Source organism: Eubalaena glacialis, chromosome 17 (assembly GCF_028564815.1).
Source record: "Eubalaena glacialis isolate mEubGla1 chromosome 17, mEubGla1.1.hap2.+ XY, whole genome shotgun sequence".
Lineage (NCBI taxonomy): Eukaryota > Metazoa > Chordata > Mammalia > Artiodactyla > Balaenidae > Eubalaena > Eubalaena glacialis.
Window position 1 is genome coordinate 50,599,830 of NC_083732.1, and position 26,566 is coordinate 50,626,395.

Genomic DNA, 26,566 nt, shown 5'->3' on the forward strand with positions numbered 1-26,566 from the left:
ATTTAAAATTTCCTTTATTTTCAATATTTTCCTACATCATGTGCATCTTTTCTCTTAGTTTGCTTTTGTTCTCCCTACCTGGTAATTTGGAAGAAAAAAAATATAAAGTTTCTTTTCTGTTCTTTTGATCAACCACATACCTGAACATGTTCTAGAGTAAATTTGTTTCTATAAGTAACTATCACAAATGCAACTCTTCCAATTCAAAGGAGAGTTGATGAAATGAAGAAATGAAACCTCCAGCACCTCGTGAACATGGGAGCTGCAGCTGCCTCAAAGGTATAAATACAATGTACAAAGTTAGAGTAAACAACATGTGATGGATGGGTCATCTTAGGCAAAGAAGGAATTATAAATAAATTTTTGAAAAGGGAATTTCCCAAATGATTAGTGAGATCTCCTAGTGTTGAGATATATATGTGTATGCGTGAGAGAGAGAGTATGTATATGTGTGAGAGAGAGAGATACAGAGGAGTGGGGAGGGAGAATAGATTTAAAAATATATAGAGGGCTTATGTAAGCATCAGTTTTCAAATCTTATAAGGTGCCTCTGGAAAAAAAGGAAATGGGTAGTTAAATAATGAATGAAAGAAATGTTGTATTCAAGAAAAATCATACTGCTCACATTTGTTTCATATTAGCCATGTTTTAAAGTTTGTTTGTTTTTTTTTCCTAAATGTAAACAGGATAGGCCTAGATAACTTCTGATACAAAAGTTTCATTTGGGTTTATTCATTTGTTTCTCTTTTAATATCCTTCAATTATTTACTAAGAAAAAGATCTCCAAATTGTCAGAGAGCAAATAAAATTATCAAGAAGTAAAAATCCTTAAATATATTAAAAATTAAACATATATCAATTGCAGCAATGGACATGCAAAGTATAATTTGCGTAACTGAGACTCAGTTTCTATAGATCAGCATTGAAAAGTAGAAACAAGAGAAAAAATAGAATGCTCAAATATTTTCCTTTAAACTCTTTTATGACTTAGCATGGCTAGATTAGAGAATTAGAAAACAAAAAATATCCTTACCTAGAAGTGCCACCAGGGTTAGCAGAATCACAATGTGTTTTATTCCTTTTCTTTTATGGAAATATAGGAGAATGCAGAAAATTAGTATTTCTAAAATCTAGACATGAAAAAGATGAAAAAGAGTAAAGTGTAAATTATTCTTTACGAAGTCTTCAGAATGTCACACTTCTCTTTTTGATTTTGCAACAAATATCATATGAGGGTTGAGGATGACTGGAGCTCCTAAGGACAATTATAAATATATGAAAACAGCATAAGGAGCCTTAGTGATCCAGACCCAGAGTTCTAACATCACTTACATGGCAATGATACCCAAATCTAGATCTCCAGTCCTGACCTCCCAACTCCAGTCTCATTTATCCAGTTGTCTACCAGACATTTTCACATGCATTTTTTTTTTTTTTGGCTGCGTTGGGTCTTCGTTGCTGCACATGGGCTTTCTCTAGTTATGGTGCGCGGACTTCTCATTGTGGTGGCTTTTCTTGTTGCGGAGCATGGGCTCTAGGCACGCAGGTTTCAGTAGTTGTGGCATGTGGGCTCAGTAGTTGTGGCTCACGGGCTCTAGAGCACAGGCTTAGTAGTTGTGGCACACAGGCTTAGTTGCTCCACACCATGTGGGATCTTCCTGGACCAGGGCTCAAACCTGTGTCCCTTGCATTGGCAGGCAGATTCTTAACCACTGGGCCGCCAGAGAAGTCTGACACATGCATGTTTAACAGCCATAACACACGAATATGCGCAACACTTAACTCTTTTTTTTTTTTGGCCGCGTCGTGTGGCATGCAGGATATTAGTTCCCCGACCAGGGATCGAACCTGTGCCCCCTGCAGTGGAAGCGCAGAGTCTTAAACACTGGACTGCCAGGGAAGTCCCAACACTTAACTCTCTATTTTTTTTTTTTTTTGGCTGCGTTGGGTCTTCATTGCTGCACGCGGGCTTTCTCTAGTTTTGGCGAGCGGGGGCCACTCTTCCTTGTGGTGCATGGGCTTCTCATTGTGGTGGCTTCTCTTGTTGTGGAGCACAGGATCTAGGTGCGCAGGCTTCAGTAGTTGTGGCCATGGGCTTAGTTGCTCCATGGCATGTGGGATCTTCCTGGACCAGGACTTGAACCCATGTCCCCTGCATTGGCAGGTGGATTCTTAACCACTGCACCACCAGGGAAGTCCCCAACTCTTAACTCTTGGTGGCCTACCTCCCCTACCTGTTCCTCCTGGGCCTCCACCCCATCAGGAGATGGCATCACCACATGCCCTGTTGCACAAGCTGAAAACTCTTCCCTTTCCCTCATTCCTCACCACCCTCTCTGACTAGTGCAACAGCTTCTACTTTGTCTCTGATTTGACTCTTGCCTCTTTACAATCCAGACATTCAGCAGCAAGAGGAGTCATTTAAAAATACAATTTGGATAATGAAATATTTCATTCATAGAGAGTATATATGAATATACATATCAGGTATTTACAGTAATGTGACAAGTACCATTGTGCCCTCTACTCAACCTGAGAAACAGAACCCATCAATCCCTGTGAAGTCTCTCGTTCCCAATTGCACCCCCCTCCTCCTGCAACCTCCCCAGGGACCACTACATTGAGTTTTGTGTTTACCATTCATTTTCTTTATACTTTATCACATTTCTACGTATCCCCAAATGACGCCGTTTATTTTTGCACACTTGTTCTTTATACAAGTGGAATTATACTTGCTTTCACTCGCTTGCTTTTTTTTCACTGTGCATTATGTTTATGAGATTCATCCAGGATGATACATGTAGTAAAAATAGAAATTAGATCTAGTCATTCCTTTGCTTAAGCGTCCCATCACGTTAAGAATAAGATCCACACTCCCTCCTGGATGACAAAGACCCAGTTAACTTCTGGGACCTCATCATCTTGTACGGCTGGCTCCTGGACGGTCCAATCTGCACCAGCCACAAATGGCCTACCCCTCCCCGCCAACCCCTGCCACCCCGCTGAGTCCTTTGAGGTCCTCAGATTGCTCAGCTTTGGGGCCTTTGCACTAAGAGTTTGCCCTGCCTGGAATGCTCTTTCCCTGAGCTATTGTTTGCACAATGACTTCTTCTAGTCACTCAGCTCCTCGGAGAGATCTTCCCAGATCGTTCTGATCTCACAGAGCCACCCAGTCATCCCATCACAACCCCGACTTCAGGTGGCTACTGTAGAGTATTTTATCATGACCTGTTCGCGTGGTTATGTGTTTCTTGTCTGTTTCCCACTAGCACATCTGCTCTATGAGAACAGGGACCTTTTCTGCCTCCAATGCCTGGAATACAGTTGGTCACTCAATAAGTATTTTTCGAATTAATGAGTAAATTACACCTCAAATTTATTATGAACAACTTGCCAAAAAAACAAGCCTAATGTCTAATAAACTGAGTGTTCAATAAGTATTAATTGACTGAATGTCTAAAATTTTCCTACCTTTAAGAAAACTAGTATAATTTTGAGTTCTCAATTTTATTTTTGTTTTAGCTGTTTTTTTTTTTTGTAGTCCTTAAGATAACCTGAAGCATAGCTTTTTTTTTTTCTCCCCCCAAAGAGACAGTATCTCTGGACTGAAATCATAAATATGAATGTTTACATTGGACAAGTGAAAATACCAGCATTAATTTTTTTCTTAAAAATGACTAGAGTTAGGGACTTCACTACTTTCAGGGCTGCATTTTACTTATGGAGCCCTAAATAAACATGTCTCTTCTGTTCTAACTCAAGGTTTTGCTTGTTGGTTTGTTTCTCCCTTTAATCCTCTGTGGGCATGGAAAGCAGCAGGACCATATCTTCCTCATTTAAAAACCTTTTCATCTAACATGGAAGATTAACTCATCCCTTAGTCTTTTCTTTTCCTGGCAAATTAAACCAATCGTTTTAACTCTTCCTTATAGCACTTATTTGCCAGACCTTTAATTTAATCAAGTCGTGCTTCAAAAGCTATTCAACTCCTATCTCTTTGCCTTCCTGAAAGCTGCCATCGAAACCGAAACATCCCTCTCGACTTGGTCTCCCCTCCACCACAGTTGTCCATTTCTCATGTGATACAATTACAGACAGCTCCCAGCAGCCTTTGGGACCACTGTATTTGTGGCTGGAGGGAAGAACGCTCTTCCTGCACTAAGGCACAGAGCATGTTAGCTAAATCTGTTAGCATGCCAATTATTAACATTTTTGGGGGGGATGATGGTAGTTATCAGTTTTGAAAATCATGTATGACTTTTTTTACAAACTCTATCTCTGTGGCTTCAGATCTATAAAACATGAGTTCCTATTATTCACAGAATGACTGCAGTCGCCCTGGGTTCTGTCCTGTGGCAAGAGATCACGGAGCTCCCGGGAATAAAATATTCAAGCAGCATGAGTTAACGTTAATTTTTTCTTTTCTAGTAACATTTTCTCTCCTCTCTGAAAAAATCAATATCAAAGAAGCTGTGACTTCTGCAGGTTGTTGCGACCCAGGAAGAGGCTGCTTTGCTGATTGCTATCTCAGAGGCCAGAAATAGTAACAGCACCTAGTGCATGCTTGCCACATGCTTTACTTGTACTAATTCATTGAATCCTCACAACAACCTCAGGAGGTGGGCACTATTACTGTCCTCATTTTACAGATGGGGAAACCAAGGCTCAGAAGGGTTAAGTGGTACAGCTCTGGAAGGCAGAATTATGCCCCCTCTCCCACCCCAAGATGTCCACGTCCTAATTTCTGGAACTTGTGTGTATGTTACTTTACACAGCAAAGGGGCCTTGCAGATGTGATTAAGGCTATGGACCTTGAGATGCGGAGATTATCCTGGATTATCCGAGTGGGCCCAGTGTAGTCACAAGGGTCCTTAAAAGCAGAGAACCTTCCCAGCTGTGGTCAGAGAGAGATGTAACATGAGAAAGACCCAAGTCAAGGAATGCTGGCTGCCTCTAGAAGCTGGAAAAGGCAAGGAAACAGATTCTCCCCAAGGGGCGTTCGCAAGGAATACAGCTCTGCCAATACCTTGATTTTAGTCCATGAGACCTGTGTTGGACTTCTGACCTTCAAAACTGTAACAAAATTAATTTGTGTTGTTTTAAGCCACTAAGTTTGTGACAATTTGTTATGGAAACAATAGGAAACTAATTCAGGTTTGGGTACCTGAAGTCTTTCCAGAGGAACAAAATTTTCAGAATGAGTTTTCTGAACTATTCTGGGTTTTCTGGATTCATTCTCCAATTTGATTTAAAGGCCCGCATCACCCTGTTTTCAGTGGTAAAAAGGGCACTGGCAGTCCATGTGATGATGTGACAAAAGACATACACAAAATTTCATCACTGGAAACCCTAGTCTTACTACCAGAATCTGAGCCTGTGTTCACCTCCTTTTCTCCCACCGAATTCTTTTTTAAAGTATAGCCTTTGATATAGCTGCCTTGTCCAGAAGAAATGAGCTCTGCAAAGGTTCTCTCTAAGGCCAAGCCTGGACAAAGGTCTGATACTCGGAGGTCAGCTTGTATTAATTCTGCTTGGAGAGCTGCGTGGGGAAACGAACTGGAGTGTGCACCCCAGAAGTGGATGACCCAGTTTGGAATTCTGGCTCTGCCACTTAGTATTTAAGTGACCTTGGACAAGCTACTGAACCTCCCTAACTCAGTTTCTCCATCTGCCAATGTCTAGGGCTGTTACGCAGATGAAGGACAGAACGTGGTCGGAGTGGGCATAGGGTTCAGACTGCTCGGTGAGGTTGGCTACTGCGGCCGCGAAGTGTATCCTAGCGCAGACCTGCGAGTGCTACTTACATTCAGACAACGAAGCAGATGAACCTCATGCAACAGACACGGAGGCTTTGTACACACATAGTTTTCTCCCTTCAGGTTTTAACACCTGCCGGTGGGTTGTTGAAGCAGCTTTTGCCAGAAAGGCCAACTTAATAATCGGCTTCGGGGTAGAGAATTACACCAATCGACAGGCTGGGTCCCTGCTTTGGCTGATTTAATTTTTGGTCTAGTGGAGAGGAAATGAGCACCATGCAGATTATTTTGTGAAGGATTCTATGTTCACAAGAGAGGTTTCCACCTGAATAGTCTATGGGGAAATCTGGGTGGGCAAAACAGCCACAGTCAAGCCTGCCATAGAACACGAATTAACTGAGGCTCAGAGCCATGTTCCCTCATGTGGGTTCTGCAGAGGCATTAATAGTTGCTACTCAACAAAAGGCCCTTCAAGAAAAGGGCCTCGTGGTCATATAAGCCTGGGCAGGGCAGGATTAACAAGGTTAAGCCTGTCTCTTTCCTAAAGGACTTCTAGTTTTTAACTTGCTGATGGAGATGTTGAATTTCTCAGGGGGCCATGTATGTTTTATAGCATCTCTCCAAGCTAGTTTGACCTTGCAAATGTGATTGCTCTTTGCTTTTTGGCAAACAGCAGGTGGGAAAGTCTGTTTTAGTGGGTGAGCAAAGGACACTTCATTCCTCTCTGGCCAGTAGACACCAGGCTCCTCAAATCCTCTTCCTACCCAAAAGAGTCCCAGCTCAGAGGGTAGGCTCCCGGGCCTTGTTTCTGAGGCTTTGACTTCATGTAAGCCTTAAAAGGAAAATGGATATTGACCTGGGACAGGTCAACACATGATACAAGGAGATGCTATTAACTAGTCTGTAATATGACTTTACAATCCCCTTTTGAGATACGTAAAATTTATTCAGACTTAAAATATTTTTATTCATTTTATTAGTTATTTGATCAGTCCCGAAAGGCAGTTCAGGTGTTGCATTTATACTTGGTGTAATACAAAAACTGTTAGATGAATGTACTTCAAAGAATCGTCTTAATTACTGTAATTATGATCTTTGCAATTATGGTTTGCAGAAAAAGCGCAGACTCTGCCACATTGAAGGATTAAATATGAATTATGTAGATGTTTAACAGATTTAAACCAAACTTCAGCTCAAGATCTTAGTATGTAATTGATAACTTCTAGAGTCTTTAGAGATGCAACATATAATGGATTAAATTCCAAACTGAGATAAACTAAGATAATATAGATCTATTCCCCTAAGAGTCTAATGCCAAAAGTGCTATCCAAATGTGACTTTATTAAAGGTTTATTTTATGCTATCTTATAAATATCTGGAATTATTTACATTTTTGGCAACATTTACTTTCAAATATACTTTCATTATTTTACAGGAATATGGGTCTCTCCCAGGACTATAAAATTCCTGCTTCAGGAATTCTCCTCTGTATTCTAGGAGGCTAATAAGTTGAATGAATTAGTGAATAAATGAATGAATTAAGAGCTAACTTTGGAAAGTGGAAAAATGCAATTAATTTCAGAGTACTTTTTTCGTGGAACTATAAGGTTTAAAAAGGTAGTTTTGTTCTTTTAAAATGTTTTCTATGGTGTTAAAACGATATAAAATACATCATCATCAAACAATGCTGTTTATTCCAGGAAACAAGTCTTGATGCATCTTTAATCTCCAAAGGATTCAGCTCAGGCTTTTAATTTTCTGGTCACAGACTCTGTGACCCTTTTCTTACCGGATGAAGAATTTGTTTTGCTTGTAGGCAAAGAATAATAATGTGTTGGTAGGACTTCAAGTCTAGACTATCACGAAATGCTCAATGAGCCCTTCCAGTGCTTAGATTTGATTGATGAAAGGCTTAATAGTTAAAGGACTGGGTATGGTGGACATAGGAAGATAAAATAGGGGAGGGGGAGACACAAAGTATGACGGACCTGAGGAAACCTACTCTGAATTGGGAAGCCCAATCCTAAAGTCTGATGGAGGGCAGGGGTAAGGGGAGCCTTCCAATTTAAGAGAGGAGGGAGTTTAGGGGAAAAGATATTGAGTTCAGTTTCTGAGATGTTACTTTTGTGGAATCTATGGAACATCCAAGCAGGGACGAGTAATAAGTAGACAGATGAGAACACAGCTTTGCAGCTTAGAAGAGATCTGGGAAGGAGATGCAGGTCTGGATTTGGAAGTCTTTCTAAAGAATGATGGTGGTGGAGTGGGCAATGAGATCACCCTAGAAAACCCTGGATGAGTTTTTAGCACAAATAGATAAAGAGTGGATGGCAGAAGAGAAGGAGGTACCTACCAAGAGCCTGGGATGGACTAATCAGAGAGGAGGAAGAGAAACAGGGAAAACAAACCGAGGAAGCCCGGGAAGAGAGAGATGCAAGGAGAAGAGAGTGGACCATCAGGAAGTGCTGCACAAGGCTCAAGAAGAATCAGGACCAAAAAAAGCAATTCCACTTGGTAATTCGTGGGGAGGGGTCTACTAGCTTAGGACGAGTGAGGAGTGACTAGGAGCTGAGAAAGTGGAGGGGAATAAATCTTTGGTGGTGTTTAGAAGGGAAATAGGATAGTTTATTAAAGGGGGTGTAGAGTATGAGGAATGTTTTTAAACAGAGTGTCTCTGTTGAGTAAGAGAAATAAGTTGAGTGAGAGACTATAAAAAGAAAAGCCCTATAAACACTTGTGTCCCAGTGGTCAGAATTGTATATCAGAGATGGTAAAATATATAGGATTCTTGTCATACGACTAGGAAGGGCCACACAATAGTGTAATACCATGCAGTTCCTGCTGTCATATCCTGAGTTACATCACACTGAGAGCAAAGTTCGCCATGTCTCTGCAAATGCCAATGTCACACGTTTAAATAATAGGTATACAGCAGGATCATACTATTTTACCTGTTTTAATGGCAGATCACTGGACCAGATAGTTTTTTGAGGTCACTTCTAACCCTAAAAATGTTTGACTCTGTGTGCTTTGATTATTTTTATTGAATTCACAACTCTTGATATTTTACCAATTCGGTTCTTGGTTAAATGCTCATTTAGACAATCCCAGTTTTCTTCTTACTGCCTGCCCTTCCTAGAATATTCTTATTCTCCAATCTAAACTGACTTCCATAACAAGTTACATACCAACCATTTCAGTCACATTCTCTGTATCAGGGGTCCCCAACCCGCGGGCCTCAGACCTCTACCGGTCTGCACAGCAGGAGGTGAGCGGCGGGCGAGCGAGCGAAGGTTCATCTGCCGCTCCCCATTGCTCCCCATCACTCGCATTACTGCCTGAACCACCCCCCCACCCCCACTCCGTGGAAAAACTGTCTTCCACGAAACCGGTCCCTGGTGCCAAAAAGTTTGGGGACCACTGCTCTATACCTACTGGATACAGCCATTGCATCAAATAAAATATCCCAATTAGTGGCTTCCAATTTCTACATCAGCTCATTCCGTTCTTTCTTTTACACATCTCTCAGTATTGTCCTACCTGCTGTCTGCTTCTCCTAAGACAGGCTACTGCATTGGTCTCAAAGAATGCTTTTTTGAAGGGAATACCTATCTTGGATAAAATTCAGTGAAGTAAAATGTGTCTTCAGGTGCTTTCCTTTGACCTGGGAAGAGAGTTTTTTTGTTTGTTTGTTTTTACTCTGAATTGTCCTAAAATATGTTGCTCTGGAATTTGCCGGATTAAATTCCATTAAATTGTGGAAATTGTTCCAGTGATAGGTCACCCCCAAGGACAGACTACCTGGGAAACGGGGGTGCTTTTATTGCTGATTTAGTGATTGAAATACTTTAGTACTGGTCAAATATATTTACATTTTAATGAGATATTAATGCTGAGAAGAAAAGATTATATTAGTTCTCCAGCATCTGCATGTACCAGTGGTCTAGATAATATTGCCTCTGCAACAGTAAAATTTTTAGAATTCTTACCCCATAGGTCATGAACTGCCAGCCAACAAAGTAATACTGTACTGTTCTTGCGGAGATATCCTGAGTTATATTTGGAGCAAAGTTCACCAATAAATATGTTCCTGCAAATGCCAGTGTCATACCTTTAAATAAAATTGAAAAGACAAACAAGTTGAAAAGGGACATTTAAGCCTTTTTGTTTATGTAAACATTACCTATAGACTAAGCATTACTCGTAAAAGTCCATGTCTATTAAAATACAATTCATCAAACCATCCCCAGATAGCATCATGCATTCACCCGATGGCATTACTTTTAAAGGGGGATAAGGGCTAGGGAATGGATGCGGTAGGACATAAATTCTGATTTTTCTCTGTTGTTCCAGATGAATCCTGGCCTCTTCAGAGAAGCTTTCCTCAAAGATGGGGAAGATCAGAACGCGTGCATATGGAGACATGAAAACACATCCAACCTGGCTGTTTGTTTCCACGTGGACCATAAGGGCACGATGAATCTAGATCCATCTAGATCTAGATGGCAGAGCCCAGAGAGTGGGGAAATCCATCACCTGATGATGATCTACTCTGCACCTAGTCATCTTTGGGTCCTTCACACACACAAACTTGGGTATTTTACACTTTGAAACTCTGGTAAATGAATACCTTAATCATTGCCATTTATTGGAGTCCTTTTAGCAGAAATAACGAAGGTGAAAGATGACTCTGCTGTAAGATTTATTTGATCCAATTTAAAATCTAGAATTCCAGGGATAGCTTGGTAAAATACCACATAATAAACCTATGTAGGAATGTGTTACTGTCATCACCTTAACGTTACTTATACTGTAATAATGGAGGAAGGGAATGTGGGGGGGGGGAGGAGTGGCCACAGAAGGAGGGGACTTGCCTTTCCAAATAACATGGAAAACTGCTTATTTATTAATAATTAGCAGCCTGAGAAAAACTGGTTTATGTAGCATTTTTCGGATAGCACACATGAAAACATAATTCAACCTGTTTCACCATTGAGGTCAGCATTGCTGTGTATATAATTTACAACCAGCATTCACTCCAACCTGGAACAATTTGGTGTGTCTATAAAATCTCACAATTTGAAGACATCAATTTCCTGTTGCTCTTAACCAAATGACTTAGAGTTTTGAACTCTAGTTTCTGAGAATTCATTTGATTTTTTACACAAGCTGGACAATAGCTATTCATGGTATTGTAGGAGCTATAAAATAAGCTTACTCTAATGCAACAATTTATTCTGTAATACTTTGTGAAGACAGAAATCATATACACAATTTTAAAAGATATTTTCTAATGAGAATTTTTAAAAAGAAAACAATATACATTATTAAGCATTTCAATGAAAGGAAAATAATAAAAACCATACATAAGAACCTGGACAAAATTATTGGTCAGCTCTGTCCTTTGGGAAAAAAAAAAAGATCTTATAAGATAATTGTTCAATATTACATCCCTAGGAAGAAGGGATTTAAAAAAAAACACTTTTCTAAACTTGGTATAGTAAAGTAGAATAAACGCATTGAATACAATTTCAAAGTCTCAGAGACTTCCAAGTTACTTTTGTGAAATCCAGATTTCTTATTTATATTGAGTTCCTCTGCCAGTCATTTCTTTATCTCATCTAACTGTATCTAGTGTCAATTAAATTTCCTTTTTAGAGCATTTAGTTTTGAATGGGTAACACACGCATATGGTAAAAAATTCAAAAGCCACACAAGAGGGATCAGTGAAAAGTTCAATCTCTCTCACACCCTTGGGGCTCACTAGGTCCCCTCTTCAAAGTTAGCTACTGCTGCTGGTTCTTGAGGTTTTCTTTTCAGAGATGTTTTAGGCAGGTGTGTGTGAGAGTGCATGTGTTTTGGTTTTTTATGCAAATGATAGTAGCATATTATACACACTTTTCTGTATCTTGCTTTTTTTCTACTTCACAGAACATCTTTGCAGAATGTTTCACATCATTATATGTAGGGCGGCCTCATTCTTTCAGAGTCTGCATAGTATTCCATTTTGTGGAGGCAGTGTTATTTCCAATACGGTCCCTGTTTCACATCCTGGCACATCCCTCCCTGTTTCACATCTGCTTCCACATTTGCATACTGTGCCCATTTCCACCAATGTAGATCTTCACTGCATTCCAAAACTCCTTAAAAACAAATAAAATGACTGACGGTTTTACAATTATCCTTTCAAAGTACTTTTTCACATGTATTATCTCATCTGTACCTCATGTCACTGCAAGACTAGTGAGTAACTCTGTGGCAGCTCAGGAGGTCATATATTCTTTCTTCTTAGTAATTTTAATTTCAGCAACTTCCGACATTTACAAAGGCAGTTCTGGATAGCTGCTACCTGTCATTTGCTTGTTTCTTTGGTGTCGTTTTTATTTTTCTGTGTGATTTACTCTCTGCTTCATGAGTCATGTGCACATTAACGTAAGTGTTTAAAAGTGTTGAAGGTAGCCATTAGCAAGTCCTTCAATAAATTTCTGTAAAATATATTTGCATCCCACCTTTTTCTAAAAGCGGCATGAAACATCAGTTCCTGCTATTTTTATTTCAGTAAAGCCACAAATACTCCTTCTTTTGAAAGGCACAGATTTCTGACTTAGAAAACTTGCTAGTTTAACTTTTGTTGGCCCATTTGACCAAAGGAGTACTCTGGAAGTATAAGATCCTAAAGGAAAGAAAGCAGCACTTGACATGCCCTTGGCCCAGGGAAATGGTTAAATGTCAGGTCAAGACTTGGATAGGAGAAGTCTAATCCAAGCTGATACTAGCTCCACAGAATTCAAATTTCACTGCCACTGTTAGCTGGAAGGGCCCAGGCAAGTTGATTATCCCTCTGTGACGCAGTGTCCTCATTTCTAGGTACAAATTAACTTATCATACCTGCTAGACTTCAGGAATTTGGCTCTGCAAGAGGCCAGTCTGGGGAACTGAATATGTTTGAAAGCTCATCTGGAGACCTGATGTGACAAAGGACCCTGGGACAGATCCAACTTAGGATGCTGACTGCCAAGGGTCAAAGACCATCTGAGTCAAGCTTCAAAATTAATCCAAACTCGTATCTCTAATATTGTAGTCTAGGGATGACCAGGGACTGTCCCTGGGGCTGTCTCTACAGGGTTAACAACTCAATTTGAGAATAGAAGGGCAGGATAGGAAGGACTTGGCTGGCATCTCCTGACTGCCTAGTGAAGACTTCTCTCCACTGGTCTTAAAAGAAGGCAAAAGAAAGCAAAGGACATAACTGAGAGAACACAGAGAAGAAGAAACACTACCAGCGCTATGTTTGCTACCCACTGCTAACCTCAGGGAACTGGTGCACAAAGCACCAAGAGCTGGCTATTGGAGGGGACCAAAGGTGGAGCAGTCGGGCAGCAGTGGGTAAGCTGCAGGTGGGGGTCAACCATGGGATGCTGGATACGACCCACGATACAGGGATGTGGCCTCATCTACCACCCTCATGCCCAGACCTGCAGCAAATACATTTTCTCATCAAATACAACTCAAGTCACATAAAAGTCTATAATGATCTGATGGGAGTTTCAGATTTAGCTTGATACAGTACACAAGTATTAATAAAAATCTCTTCCTATAAACTTGTCATATGTACAAAGCAGGGAAACAAACGCATCCCTGCTCTTTATAGTAGATAGACTAGGTATCCTGGGAGGGCAAGGGAAGGTATCATTCTTTTTAAGTGATGTTCTTAAAACTATACATTTCATAGACAATTGTGGCTGACATGAGAGTTATATTATGATCACCGTCATACAGAAATGTGATGATAATAAGAACTATAATAGTAATAGCTAATACTTAGCACAATTCTAAATGCTTTATACACATATAATAATTCTTACAAAAACGCCTGCAAAAAATAACTATACCACCATGTTACTATACTGACATATACTATATGTATATTATATATTATATAATACATAACATTGGATACTGTTAAACTATTACTAGCCACATTTGACATAGGAGAAAATTGAGTCACAGAAGGAATAACTCTCTTGTCTGGGATTTTCTAGCTAAGTGGAGAGCTTGGAATTGGAACCTAGGTAACTTATTCTCAGTGATTAGACTCTTCTACCTCTTGTATGCACAATGGACCGGAGCTGATGAACGGACAACTCACGGCTGTCCTTCACATTGTAGTCTCAGCGAGTGGCACCCAGGAGTTGTACTGAGCATAACCTGAGGCTGGATGAAGCATCCCCACTGGGGATGGAAGGAACTGACTCCTCCTGGCAGTGGTCCCTGGGGTCCCTGACTGGCCCTGAGGTTCCTTTAGAAGAGCGTCTCCAGACTGGTGTTCCCTAGAACCCAGTTTCATAAGATGGACCCTCCACCAAAAAAGGTCTCAAGTCAAATCTATTTGGAAAGAGGTGAGTTAAACCAACTTAAATAGTTCTTTTACTGGAAGACCCCTGAGGTCTTCAATGTGTTAGTGTTCATTGTGAATCTCCTTAGGGAGGATATGGCTGTAATATTTTCTAAACATATTTGACCATTTATATCATCCTGAAGGAGTGTTTTGAGGAATGTTTTATACTCTGAGAAATGCCTGACATTTAACTGGATCCAGCTGTGAGAACGCAGCCTCTGTTTCAAGAGGCTACTGAAGTTCTGTTGCAAAAGTCTCCTATAGATACTTGCGGACTGAAGTTGAAATATAAAAGTGGTGGAAGGGAAAACAGCCTAGAATCAGGCCCCTTCTTATGCTTCTGTTCACTGGCATCTCCAATCTGCTGAGTTCCTCACCTGTGCAAGCCTTGGATTCTAGGGTCTACTTGCACAGTTCTTCCTCAACTGACATCTGGTTTCCCAGCCCACCTTTCTCCTTAAGTAAAACCTGAAATCTCCTTTAATTTTGTCCCCACTCTCCGGCTCAGTGCCAGCTAGTGTTAACTGCCTTTTAGCTAGCTTCTGGAATCTGGCTTGACCTGACTTCTGGTAGCCTTAAGAGTTTTAAAAATTCAGCTAACCTGATGTCAACCAACACTGCTGGCTGGTTCTCTTGGAGCCTGCAATATGCCTCCTGATCAATGGGGGTCCAGCTATTGCTTTTGTGGGTTACCAGGAGTCACAGCATAAACTGGACCTCTTAACACCAAAGGATGCCTTCCCTTCAGTACAATCTTTCCAGATTCCCCAGGCTGAAGGCAGCTAAATCTGGAAGGAGCCCTGGATTGGGAAGTCTCAATAATATAGTGAATCCAAATAGTTCTGAATCTAGCATCTGAAAGTCTACCTTTCTTGAGGCAACTTTAAGACCAAAGAGCCAATCTGTCCTCTCAACCAGAAACGATGGTTTGTTTGGCTAGATCTGTATTCTAGATACTGGCTTCAACCGACCTCTGGTGTGGGAGTAGGAAGGAAGGAGGTGGTCTTTGTCTCACTATTAATCTCTTGACATTCTATCTGGGGAAACCATTTATAGATGACTTGAAATAATCTAGTTACTGGTCTCTGGAGAGTGCTGATGAATTGACTATAATTTTTCTTTTTATGATGACGCTATCTGGATTAAATCAACTAGGATCTCACAGACTATTAGATTCAGTATTTTTGATGACTAAGGGAGAAGAGGGGGAAAATACCATAGTTCTGGCTGCTTGAAAGGGAGAGAAATTTGGTGCTTTTTAGAGGAAAAATAATCATTAAAATAATTTAAAATTATTAATCCACTAAGAATCAGAGCACAGTCCAAAGCCTGTCATTGAGTTAATAATAGTTGGCGATTCCTTTCAGACATAGCTTTTGTGAGGTCATTTTTTGAGGCTAGTGCTGAAATGCTTCATAGCCACAGAGCAACATTTGGCAATAAATTAATTCAGCTTGTTTCCACATGGTCCAAAAAAATCTTCATTTGTTCCATCATGAAAAACAAACTTTCGTTTGCTTGAAGCAGGGAAAAGTAAATGATTTTCTTTTGCACATTTTGTTTTTAGCATGCTTATACGTTAATCTTTCAAAAAATGCCATTAACTACTCTTTTCCCTGTTTGATTTTAGTCCCTGTAAAGAAAAAAAAACATTTTTAGCTTTTAATGGAAAGAGCCAAAATTTCTCAAGGCAACAGCAATACAGGCCCAATGAAAATACAGGTGACTTAACACATTACTGAGTACGGTTGGGGAAAAGTCCTTTCCCAAGCACGAAATGGGTTATTACAACTCAGATCATGATAATCGTATGATATTGCTGTTGGAAGCATGGGTATGGAATCGGTGACTAAATCCTTTCTTATTCCTGTGACTCTAGATTCAAGTCAAGAATTGATCACTTTTAATTACAGGAGGAAACAAATGTGACATCAGATATATCCCTGCTCAAAAAGCATTAAGTTAAAAGGCTAAAAAAACTCAACCAGAGTTGTGCGAAATGTTACCTGGATTGCTAAAGTTCGTTAGAATATCCTAATCAAGGTTTCCTCTCATGAACCAGTAGTGGTGGGTGGTGGTGTTAGTAATAAGGATAATAATAGCTGACATTATTGAGGACTTATTACATGACAGACCCCGTTCTCAGAGATTTACATAAATGAACTCATTTAATCCTATGAGGTAGGTAATACTTCATTTTAAGGTTGAGGAAATGAGGCTTAAAGAGACTAGGTAACTTAGCAAAGGTCACATAGCTCTCTGACACTAGAGACTTACCCTCACCCATTATGCTATAGTTAAATCAGGCTGCCATTATTAGAACACTGGTCCACCACTGACTAATTATTTGACCTTGGTTAAGTTATTTAACCTAAGTATCAGTTCTATAAATGGATTGTTCCTACATTTAAATGAGGTGGTTCATGTAAAACACAGTACCTGAAAGGGGTAAATATTTAATAAATGTTGACTGTTATTAAAGTAAGAGAAATTAGCAAAGAATCAAAGAATTAATAGAGGTTTTTGTTTGTGTTTTTTTTGTTATGTGCATATGTGTGTGTGCTTCCTATTTCTTATGTTTTAGTATTACCTCTTGGTAATGAAGTTGATCACAGAAATAATACCAATTTTATTAACAGGGCTTTACATTTCTCAAAGTGCTTGTATCAATTATCCAGTTTGACCCTTAAAACAGTCTTCTAGGGACTTCCCTGGCAGTCCAGTGGTTAAGATTCCACGCTTCCACTGCAGGGGGCGCGCTTCCATCCCTGGTTGGGGAACTAAGATCCCGCATCCTGCGAGCCACGTGGTGCAGCCAAAAATTAAAAAACAAAAAACAAACAACCCCCTTCCCCCAAAACAGTCGTCTATATCTGTCAGCAAACTGAGGCTTAGAGAAGTTAAGTAATATGTTGGCCACACAATTGATAGCAGAAGTTGAATACAGATTTGAACCCTTGAGAGTGAGTTTAATTTATATCCTTTGATGTCGAGCTAGTATACTGCTTTTAGCAACGTTTACTTGATAGGGTTTTCTAAGTATAAAATCAAATCATTGGCACCTATTGCTATTTCTATTTCTTCCCTTTCTATAGTTATGACTTTCATTAATTTTTTTCCTAATCCTCATTGGCAGTGGTTGTAGTACAGTATTACATAGAAACTTGCCTTCCTTTTTTGAACCTTTGTCAACTCTTCTCGTGTTATTCCCTCTGTATGTCATTCTCCAAATGCTGGGATGTGGCCCATGCCTGTCCTATTCAGCTGTCAGAACTGATTCAAATGGTACCTCTGCTGTAGAAAATTCTCTCTGAGCTTCCCAGCTAGAGTAATCTCTCTTTATTCTAAACCAGTGGTTCTCAACCGGAGGCAATTTTGCCCCCCAGGGGAGATTTGACAGTGTTTGAAGTCATTTTTGGTAGTCATAACTGGGGCAAAGTGTGCTACTGGCATCTACTGGGTAAAGGCCAAAAGGGATGCTGCTGAACACCCTACAACGCATAGGACAGCCCCCTAGGATGAATTATCCAGCCTAAAATGTTAGTAGTGCTGAGGTTGAGAAACCCTGCTCTAAACTAAAGGCTCAAGGCATTATGATACATATTATTTTCTGCTTTTAAAAAAGGTGTTTTTGTATATATTTTATCATTGACTGTATTATTTGAAGGCAGGGATTCTGTCTTAATCATCTTTTTATCACAAGGGTTCATCATAATTGGCAAGTTTTCCTTTACATCCATCTGTATTACCTCATTAAATACCTTACATTTATTTAAACATTAACCAACCATTAACTACAAAAGATGACATATGTTAGATTAAATGATTTAAAGTTTCCCTAAGACATTTGATAAATGAGAAACATAATGTAGGACCTAATTGTTTTAATCTATAAAACTCAGGCATTGCTCATTCTTATTTCTGATTCCATACAACCTCCCCAAATGAGTCCATAAACATGATACAAAAAAAGAGTACGGAAAAATAATATATTTGAATTCACATATGAATGCATTTGGAAAAACATTTTAACCATGAAAATTTGACAATGTTGACTAAAAACTCTACTAGCAGGATCAAACCAAGGAAGAAAAAGAAAAAGTGAAAACTCTTTCAAGACACTAGGCTCAAGGGAAACATGATCAGGGAAACAAATGTTCAACATACCAACACTGGTGTCACATTTAAGCTCAAAATTTTTTTAAAATGATCTCTTTGGAACTGAGTAGACATAGATTTATTTAAAGTTTCTAAAGTATCATACTCATTATCATATGTCAGCAGTAATTCACACAGGATTTTGTCAAGGAAGAAAATATGAAGCTCTATAATTCTTCTCACTAATGATATTTCCAACTAGAGGTAGAAGATACAATCAAAATGTGATGGCTTTGCCATATAGCGGAAATCTTTTACAGCCAGGAAGGCTACTGTGATTCTCCATTAATAGCTGTATTTCTAAATAAAATTTTGAAGATCAACATTCTATGTTACTTTTGGAAAGGGCTAAATAGAAATTAGGCAGTTATTTGGTGCATCTAATTTTTGTATGTGGTTTTCATTTTTATGTAGTACTTTCATACAACAATCTATCAAATATGTCCTATGAAGTGGAATACTCTATTAGGTAACACAGATGTTTTCTTGGATTTTATTATGTTCATAAAAATTTCGTAACATTCATAATAATAATACTGTAAAATAATGATTTGCTGTGGTCAATGGCATGGGCAGAGGGTATAATGACGGTGCACATATTTCTCGTCAAAGAGCAGATGGCAGTTCCAAGACAGAATAATGTTCGCCTCTAGATGAGACTATATCCATTTCAGTAATTTGCTTCCCGTTTTTAAAACACATATTTTTATTGGATAGGATTATTTATTTCCTCATCAAGCAGTGTTTTAATTACATGAATTAAATAATTACTTACCTAGTAAATCTGAGGCTCTCAAATTTTCTTTCAGAAACATAACAGAAATAATGGCACTACCTAGAAAGAAAATGGCCATTAGTGGTGTTTCCAAATATAAAAACATACATTATGCAACGCCATTTGAAAGGAGTTAAGTAGTCTTAGGCCTGACTAGCTGTGTCCTGGTCAGAGACACCCGGCGGCTGGGGCTGTGGAGATGGCCTCTTGCCCCTCATGGTTGAGGATTCATGGAAATTGGCCTGGTTTACAATGAACCTACGACAGCAACTGGGATAGTGCATGGTATACAGTGAGGGCTTAATAAGAGTTTACTAAATGAATGAATGAAGAGAAAAGAAAGGAAGGAAGGAAGGAAGGAAGGAGGGAAGGAAGGAAGGAAGGAAGGGATGGAAAGGAGGAATTCCAAACTGAAACATTATTTCCCATCATCTCCTCCCATAATCCCTATTCCAGTGATACCTCTATTGAGCACCAGTATCCTAAGGCTCCTCCTGGTACCCCCTCTCCTTCACATCACACATCCAACAGGCTACTGGGTCTGTTAAGTCTGGATTTCACTGTCTCTCAAGTCCATCCCCTCTTCATTCCCTTGTCATGGTTCAGGTCAGCTTCACCTCAGGCTTAGACCGTTAAAGTAGCTTCCCTCTGGAGCCTCCCATTTCACTACCCCTTCCCCACAGCACTAGGAGTCATCTTTCTAAAATGGAAATCTAATGTAAATCCACAGCTTTAAAACCTCTTAATGGCTTCTAGCCATCCAGAGACAAAGGCCAAACTACTAAGCATGACATTCAAAGACAGCCGTGACTTTACTCCTGACAACTTCCTTGCCTCGTTTGCCCTCGATCTCTTTTATATTCTATGTCCACTCTTACTAAAATAATCATAATTCCCAGAACCCCCACTGAGTTTCATGCTAAAGGACTTTTATACAAGCTATTCCCTGGGCAACCCTGCCTCCATCCTTTCACCCAACTCTAGACTCAAGCATCACCTCTGGATTCCCCCAGACTGAGTTGACCACTCCACCCATATGTGTGATTACCCCTTATAATATATAACTTTTTTGTTACACTTAAGATTTTTTTTGCCTGTCTCCTGCAAAAGATTATCAGTTCCTTTTACTCTGAGATATGCCTTATTCTTTGAAGATCTCCCATGTGTAGCTAGTACTCAGCACATAAATAAAAGTGTTGGTGGGATCTCCTGCATTTGCTGACCCTTGTGATGTTGAAGACCCTCTTTCCCATTATTGATGCTACTGAAACCTCAGCCTCACAACTGTGCCATGAGCTACTGCTATGGCCTCAGGTGTGTGTGGGGTAAGTTGACTCTGAGCTGTTCCTCTTATGGAGTCATGAGTAGAGGCAAGGGAAGATACAAATTTGCAATAATACAAAAACAAAAAACAAAAACCCACAACATTACTTGTATTTTAAATATTTGACAAAAACTATTAGTTGAATTTCTTATTTTTTTTAAAGCAAAAATACAGAAAGAAAAATCATTATAAAATAATCTCATCATCTAGGAAAGAACCACAGTTAATATGTTTGTGTGTTTATTTCCCTCTGGTTGAGATCAAACTGTAATGCAAAATTTCTTTTCTCAGTTTCCTCAGTTACTGTATTACAATTTGCCATGTCATTAAAAATTCTTCATAGATATAATTTTAATGAATCTGAATTATAATCCATTAAATCAGTTAAGCTTGAATGTAACTATATCTGGTGTTCTGGCAATTGATTTAAAACAAAATTAAAAAATCCACGCCAGAACACTCATTCAAGATAAGCTGGAATCCACATATGTTTTTTCCATCTTTTTTTCAACCTAGCTCTCTCTCATTCAAGTTGAGCTATGTCCTTGCAAATTTTTCCTGAGCAGGTTATTTATAGGAATGGGGCTTCACACAAAATAAACAGAGCATGGGAAATGTCCACCAAGCATGAGTTTATTGTGTGGCATGGCTTTAAAACATTAAAGCAATATTTTCTGAAGATAAATTAATGTATAGATATGTGGCCCGTTACATTAAGAATTGAGTTTGGGACAAGCATAAAAATGTATGACAAATTTCTATTTCATATTTGGACCAAATAATTCATGGAAACTAATTTCACATGTTAGAGCATTAGAAAAAGTATAAAAATCAAGACCTCACTCCCAACTCCCATTACTGACTGCCTGTGTAATTAGGTAAGGAATGTTTCCAAGCGGAGGGAGATAGATTAACAACAAAAAATAGGTGAAGTATCATTACACGAACACATACCAAACGCATTCCATTATAACAATACTTGAACTGACCATTTCACAGCAAAGGATTCCAGTAAGAAGGTAGACATTGCTTACATGGAATAAGGAAATTTTAGAGCTAATAGTAGACACAGAGATAATCTACTCTAGGTTCTAAACTTTATAATTGGGAAACTGAGGTCCAAAGAAACGGATCCATTCATCTAACAAACATTTATATTACAGCACAGCTGGAACCAGCATGCATATTTCCTCATTCCAGTCCAGAGCTCTTTCTAGTACGCGACACTCCATTTCTCCCTTGGAGTAAGAAAGGCATCATTTTCCTTCTCTTCTTGTTGCTAAGCCACCACCTCATAAATAATTTCACTTTCAGAAGGAAGAGGGAAGAATGTTATGTAGGAGATAATTTCACTGCTAAAAGCAAAAAGGACATGACTGGTAACAATAAACTTGAAATATACTATAAGCATCAAATTATATCAATTGCCATAAAATAGAGTTTTATGAAACATAAATATGCTACCTTTACTTTCTGAAAGAATTTATATGTCTGATGCATTTTTTTTAAGTTTTAAGAGAACACGTGATTTTCTACAAAATTTTTAGATAAGAGAATAAGTTTATCAAAGAAAGTAATAAAAAAGAACATTCTATTAAGATACATCTACTTATAACTCATTTATCTTGCAAAACATGGTTAAAATGAGTGCTGTGCTGAGAAAAAGACAGTTTCTGAGCAACAGCTAATAACATGACTTCTAAGAACAGAAGTAAATTTTTTAAATGAGAAAAAATAAATAAACTGAAGTGCTCCCATATATATTTGCAATCAGAGATCTGTCAAACTCAACCCTGTCTAGTTGTTGCTACATCAACAACCATTGCCTAATAAACATGTACAATGGGGGAAAAACTATTACACTTTTATTCCTATAGTAAAACTTAATATTTAAAAATAGAGTATTTCAAGATCAATAGTTCAAAAGCATTAAAACAGAACACACTTGTAACTTATTAAACTATAGTTAACCACTGAGCACTAACTTCCAGCACTCAGAGTTTTGTGTACATTTTTGACTACAGGCATATTTGGGCAGAGGTTCATGAATCCTTTTCCATCCTGGCCTTCACAGGACATGGGTCTACACAGAGAGTGCTCCCAGACACTGGTCTATACAGCGTGATCCTGGACACTGGAGTTAAATTCATTACACAGTGAACACAGTGACTCCAGAGGCATTGTGACCACAATGATCATAATGCATTAAAAAAAAAAAAGGTAAAAGGTAGCATATGAAAGATAACATACCAAAATTCAAACAGTGGTTATGGGAAAAAAAATATGGTAGGGGGACTTCCCTGGTGGTCCAGTGGTAAAGAACCCGCCTTCCAATGCAGGGGACGCAGGTTCGATCCCTGGTTGGGTAACTAAGATCCCACACGCCATGGGGCAACTAAGCCCGCGCGCCACAACTACTGAGCTCACGCGCCTCAACTAGAGAGCCGGTGTGCCGCAAACTACAAAGCCCACGTGCCCTGGAGCCCGTGCGCCACAACTAGAGAGAAGCCTGCGCGCCACAACTAGAGAGAAGCCTGCGCACCACAACAAAGAGCCCGAGCCACGATGAAAGATCCCACGTGCCTCAACGAAGACCCCGCATGCCACAACTAGACCTGACGCAGCCTGCCCCCCCCAAAAGAAAGTAAATAAATAAAATAAATAAATATAAAAAAAAGAAATAAATGATCAATTTAAAAAATATATAGTAGGAATACTACTGTAAGAGGAAAGGACAAAAAAGTTTTTTCTACTGGTGAGTCATCTATACTCTTTTCAGCCATTAAATGTCACTTGGTTTAGCAACCAGAATGGAGACGATTTCCTGTCAAGGTTGATACAAGGAAACTTACACTTGGGCATTCTGATTCGGATTTCTAGATGCAAACAGATAGAGGCCTAGCAAGATCCCCGTGGCTGCAGCTGAACCAGGTCTAGGCATGGGGGAGGTGCCAGTCCCAAGGGTAGACATGTGCCCTGATGTTGAGCTCCCTAATGCTTCCTGATCTACGTAGGAATAAACCTTAGTTTGTTCTTCATTCACCTCCACTCTGACATCACAAGAGCTGGCTGTAATTATGGAAGAGTTACTTACCTGAATGTGGTCAAGAGTTGGCATATGAGAATTCAGATAGGATGTACAAACTTGATTTAGATTATCTTCTGTAATAGCTACTAATGGGGATTAGTAAACCAGAAGTTAAGCATCAACTTTCTATATGTTAGCAATTAAACTCAAGGGTAGACTTTTACATGTGAGTTTAGATTTTTGTGTCTGTAGAATAACAGGTAAATTGGCATTCCTTTTTTCAATTTTCAACATTAAGATATATGTGCACATTTTACTTAAATTCCCTTTCTCCCCAAATAGTAATTTTTTTATTAAAGGCTTAAGAGCACAGAAGAGACTTCAGTAACTATTTAAATGTGTTATGGTATGGCTATTTTTAAATGATTTTGTTCACATTTATTTACTTCCCTCCATTTTTTACCCTTTTATGACTGCTTCTAAAAAGACAAATTTAACCCAAAGTTTTAAAAATCAAGTACACTTTACTTAAATGTGATTATGGATATGATATTCTTATCTGATAAAGCTGGAAAGAAAAAAAACCTTTGGTCCACAGGTCACAAACTCAAATGCCTCCAGAGGCCAGTTAGGTAATCCTCTAAAGAAGAAAGAATAATGAGGGTGGTGGGCTGTAGCGATGAGGGGCTGTGGAACCGTGGTGACCTGGAGTACACAAGATCAGTGAAAGGCGGCAGCCAGAATTCAGCCCTAGCCAACTGCAGGTCCAGTGTTACCAAATCTGATACTTTAAGACAAAAATCCAGTTTTTGTGTATCACTACCCAATTTTTAAACATGGGAAATTAATTTGTATTTTTAAAATACATTCTTTGAGCCAAACAAAACACAACAGTGGCCAGATCTGGTCTACAGGCCACCAGTTTGTAAACTCTGATCTAGTCCGCAAATGAAAATTTCATCAATTTTCCTGCCTGGATACTCAATTTATTGTTTAACCTCTATGATCTGAAGAGAAAGCAGGGTATATGTTTATAATATAGGAAAGTAGAAGACAAAGTAGTAAAGAAAGCACTCTTTTATAAAACAAAGAACCCATGACATGAAAAGAACATATTTATATAATAATGCTACAAACAGATCCTCACATGTAAATATCTGGCTTGTGGTTTCTGACCACTTATAATGGCAACTTTATTGTACTGCTAAAAAGCAAACCACAAAAGCACTTTCATGTCAGTCACAATCAAGCTTCAAACACGTGGACACGTTGAGTGTGCTCACGGGCTCAATCAACTCTAGCCGTTTTGAGGTATTGACTTCTCCAAAATGACCGTTTCCCGTTAGTTGTAGAATTGGAGGGGAAAAGTATGTCAATTACAGTGAATTCCACGGAATTAGGATTTGAAAATCTGAGGATGTGACACTTCGAAAAATGTTTCTTTATAGAGAGAAAAGTTGTCCCACCATCCATATTGGCAGGAAGGAAAGTGTCCAGTAATTCATGTTAATTAAAAAATAGCTAGAGGGTGTGGAGAAAAAGGAAGCCTCCTACCCTCCTACACTGTTGGTGGGAATGTAAATTGGTGCAGCCACTATGGAGAACAGTATGGAGGTTCCTTAAAAACTAAAAATAGAGTTGCCATGTGATCCAGCAATCCCACTCCTGGGCATACTTCCAGACGAAACTATAATTCAAAGAGATACATGCACACCCGTGTTCATAGCAGCACTATTCACAATAGACAATATGTGGAAGCAACCTAAATGTCCATCAACAGATGAATGGATAAAGAAGATGTGGTATATATATACAATGGAATATTACTCAGCCATAGAAAGAATGAAATAATGCCATTTGCAGCAACATGGATGGAGCTAGAGATTATCATATTAAGTGAAGTAAATCAGACACAGAAAGACAAATATTGTATGTTTTCACTTATTTGTGGAATCTAAAAAAAATGATACAAATGAACTTATTTATAAAACAGAAATAGATTCACAGACATAGAAAACAAACTTGTGGTTACCAAAAGGAATAGCAGGGGGCAGGGGGTCGGAGAGATAAATTAGGAGTTTGGGATTAACATGTACACACTACTATATATAAAACAGGTAAACAACAAGGCCCTACTGTATAGCACAGGGAACTATACTCAATATCTTGTAATAACCTATAACGGAAAAGAGTCTGAAAAAAATACGTATATATTATATATATATAACTAAATCTCTTTGCTGTACACTTGAAATTAACACAACATTGTAAATTAACTATACCTCAATTTTTAAGAAGGGAAAAAATTGCTATTGTCATTTATTGAAGATAATGAAATTGTAGGTAAAGTGCATGATTTCAAATGAGGAAATTTACCTGGACTAAGAACAATAATCTTTTCTTTTTTTAAAAAATAAATTTATTTATTTATTTACTTTTGGCTGAGTTGGGTCTTCCTTGCTTTCTCTAGTTGCAGCAAGCAGGGCTTACTCTTCGTTGTGGTGCACGGGCTTCTCATTGCGGTGGCTTCTCTTTGTTGTGGAGCACGGGCTCTAGGCGCTCGGGCTTCAGTAGTTGTGGCTCACGGGCTCTAGAGTGCAGGCTCAGTAGTTGTGGCGCACGGGCTTAGTCGCTCTGCGGCATGTGGGATCTTCCCGGACCAGGGCTTGAACCCATGTCCCCTGCACCGGCAGGCGGATTCTTAACCACTGCGCCACCAGGGAAGCCCAATCTTTTCTTTTCTACATTTTTCTTGACGTACATTAGAGATTAAATTGAAAGGAGTCCAAAAAAGTAAAAATACTGTCACTGACAGGATTAACTCTGTATTATAAATGTAATAGTGCATTACATCATCATTAGCAATTTCTTTAGAAATACTCTGTGGCGTTCTCAAAAAATAAGGATGGGTGGAAAAGATGTTTCAAATAAAGTTTTTTAGGTTTTAGGAATGCTTTCAGCTGAGAGTGCATGAGCAGACACAAAATGAGAACTTCAGAGATTTATTTCACACATCTTATTTAGGCTGGTTTTGGGAAAAATGTGCTAAGGCAGACAACCCAGCAAGCCACCGAGAAAAGGGATATTTTCTGCATATTTCCAACATTAAAATAAACGTCCGTGTAAA

At 39.0% G+C, this 26,566-nt stretch overlaps 1 protein-coding gene across 2 annotated transcripts in view; it reads right to left on the reverse strand.

The window, feature by feature from the left end:
- NIPAL2 (NIPA like domain containing 2) overlaps nt 1-26,566 on the reverse strand; it is a 77,981-nt gene that overhangs the window by 13,270 nt on the left and 38,145 nt on the right. The window contains exons 4-6 of one of the 2 annotated variants that reach the window (XM_061171660.1): nt 19,088-19,147; nt 9,746-9,867; nt 1,034-1,130 (exon numbers count right to left, since the gene is read on the reverse strand). In XM_061171660.1, coding sequence (XP_061027643.1) covers nt 1,034-1,130; nt 9,746-9,867; nt 19,088-19,147 — 279 coding nt within the window. The remainder of the gene's footprint in view (nt 1-1,033; nt 1,131-9,745; nt 9,868-19,087; nt 19,148-26,566) is intronic. The other variant, XM_061171661.1, reaches the window with a different exon arrangement.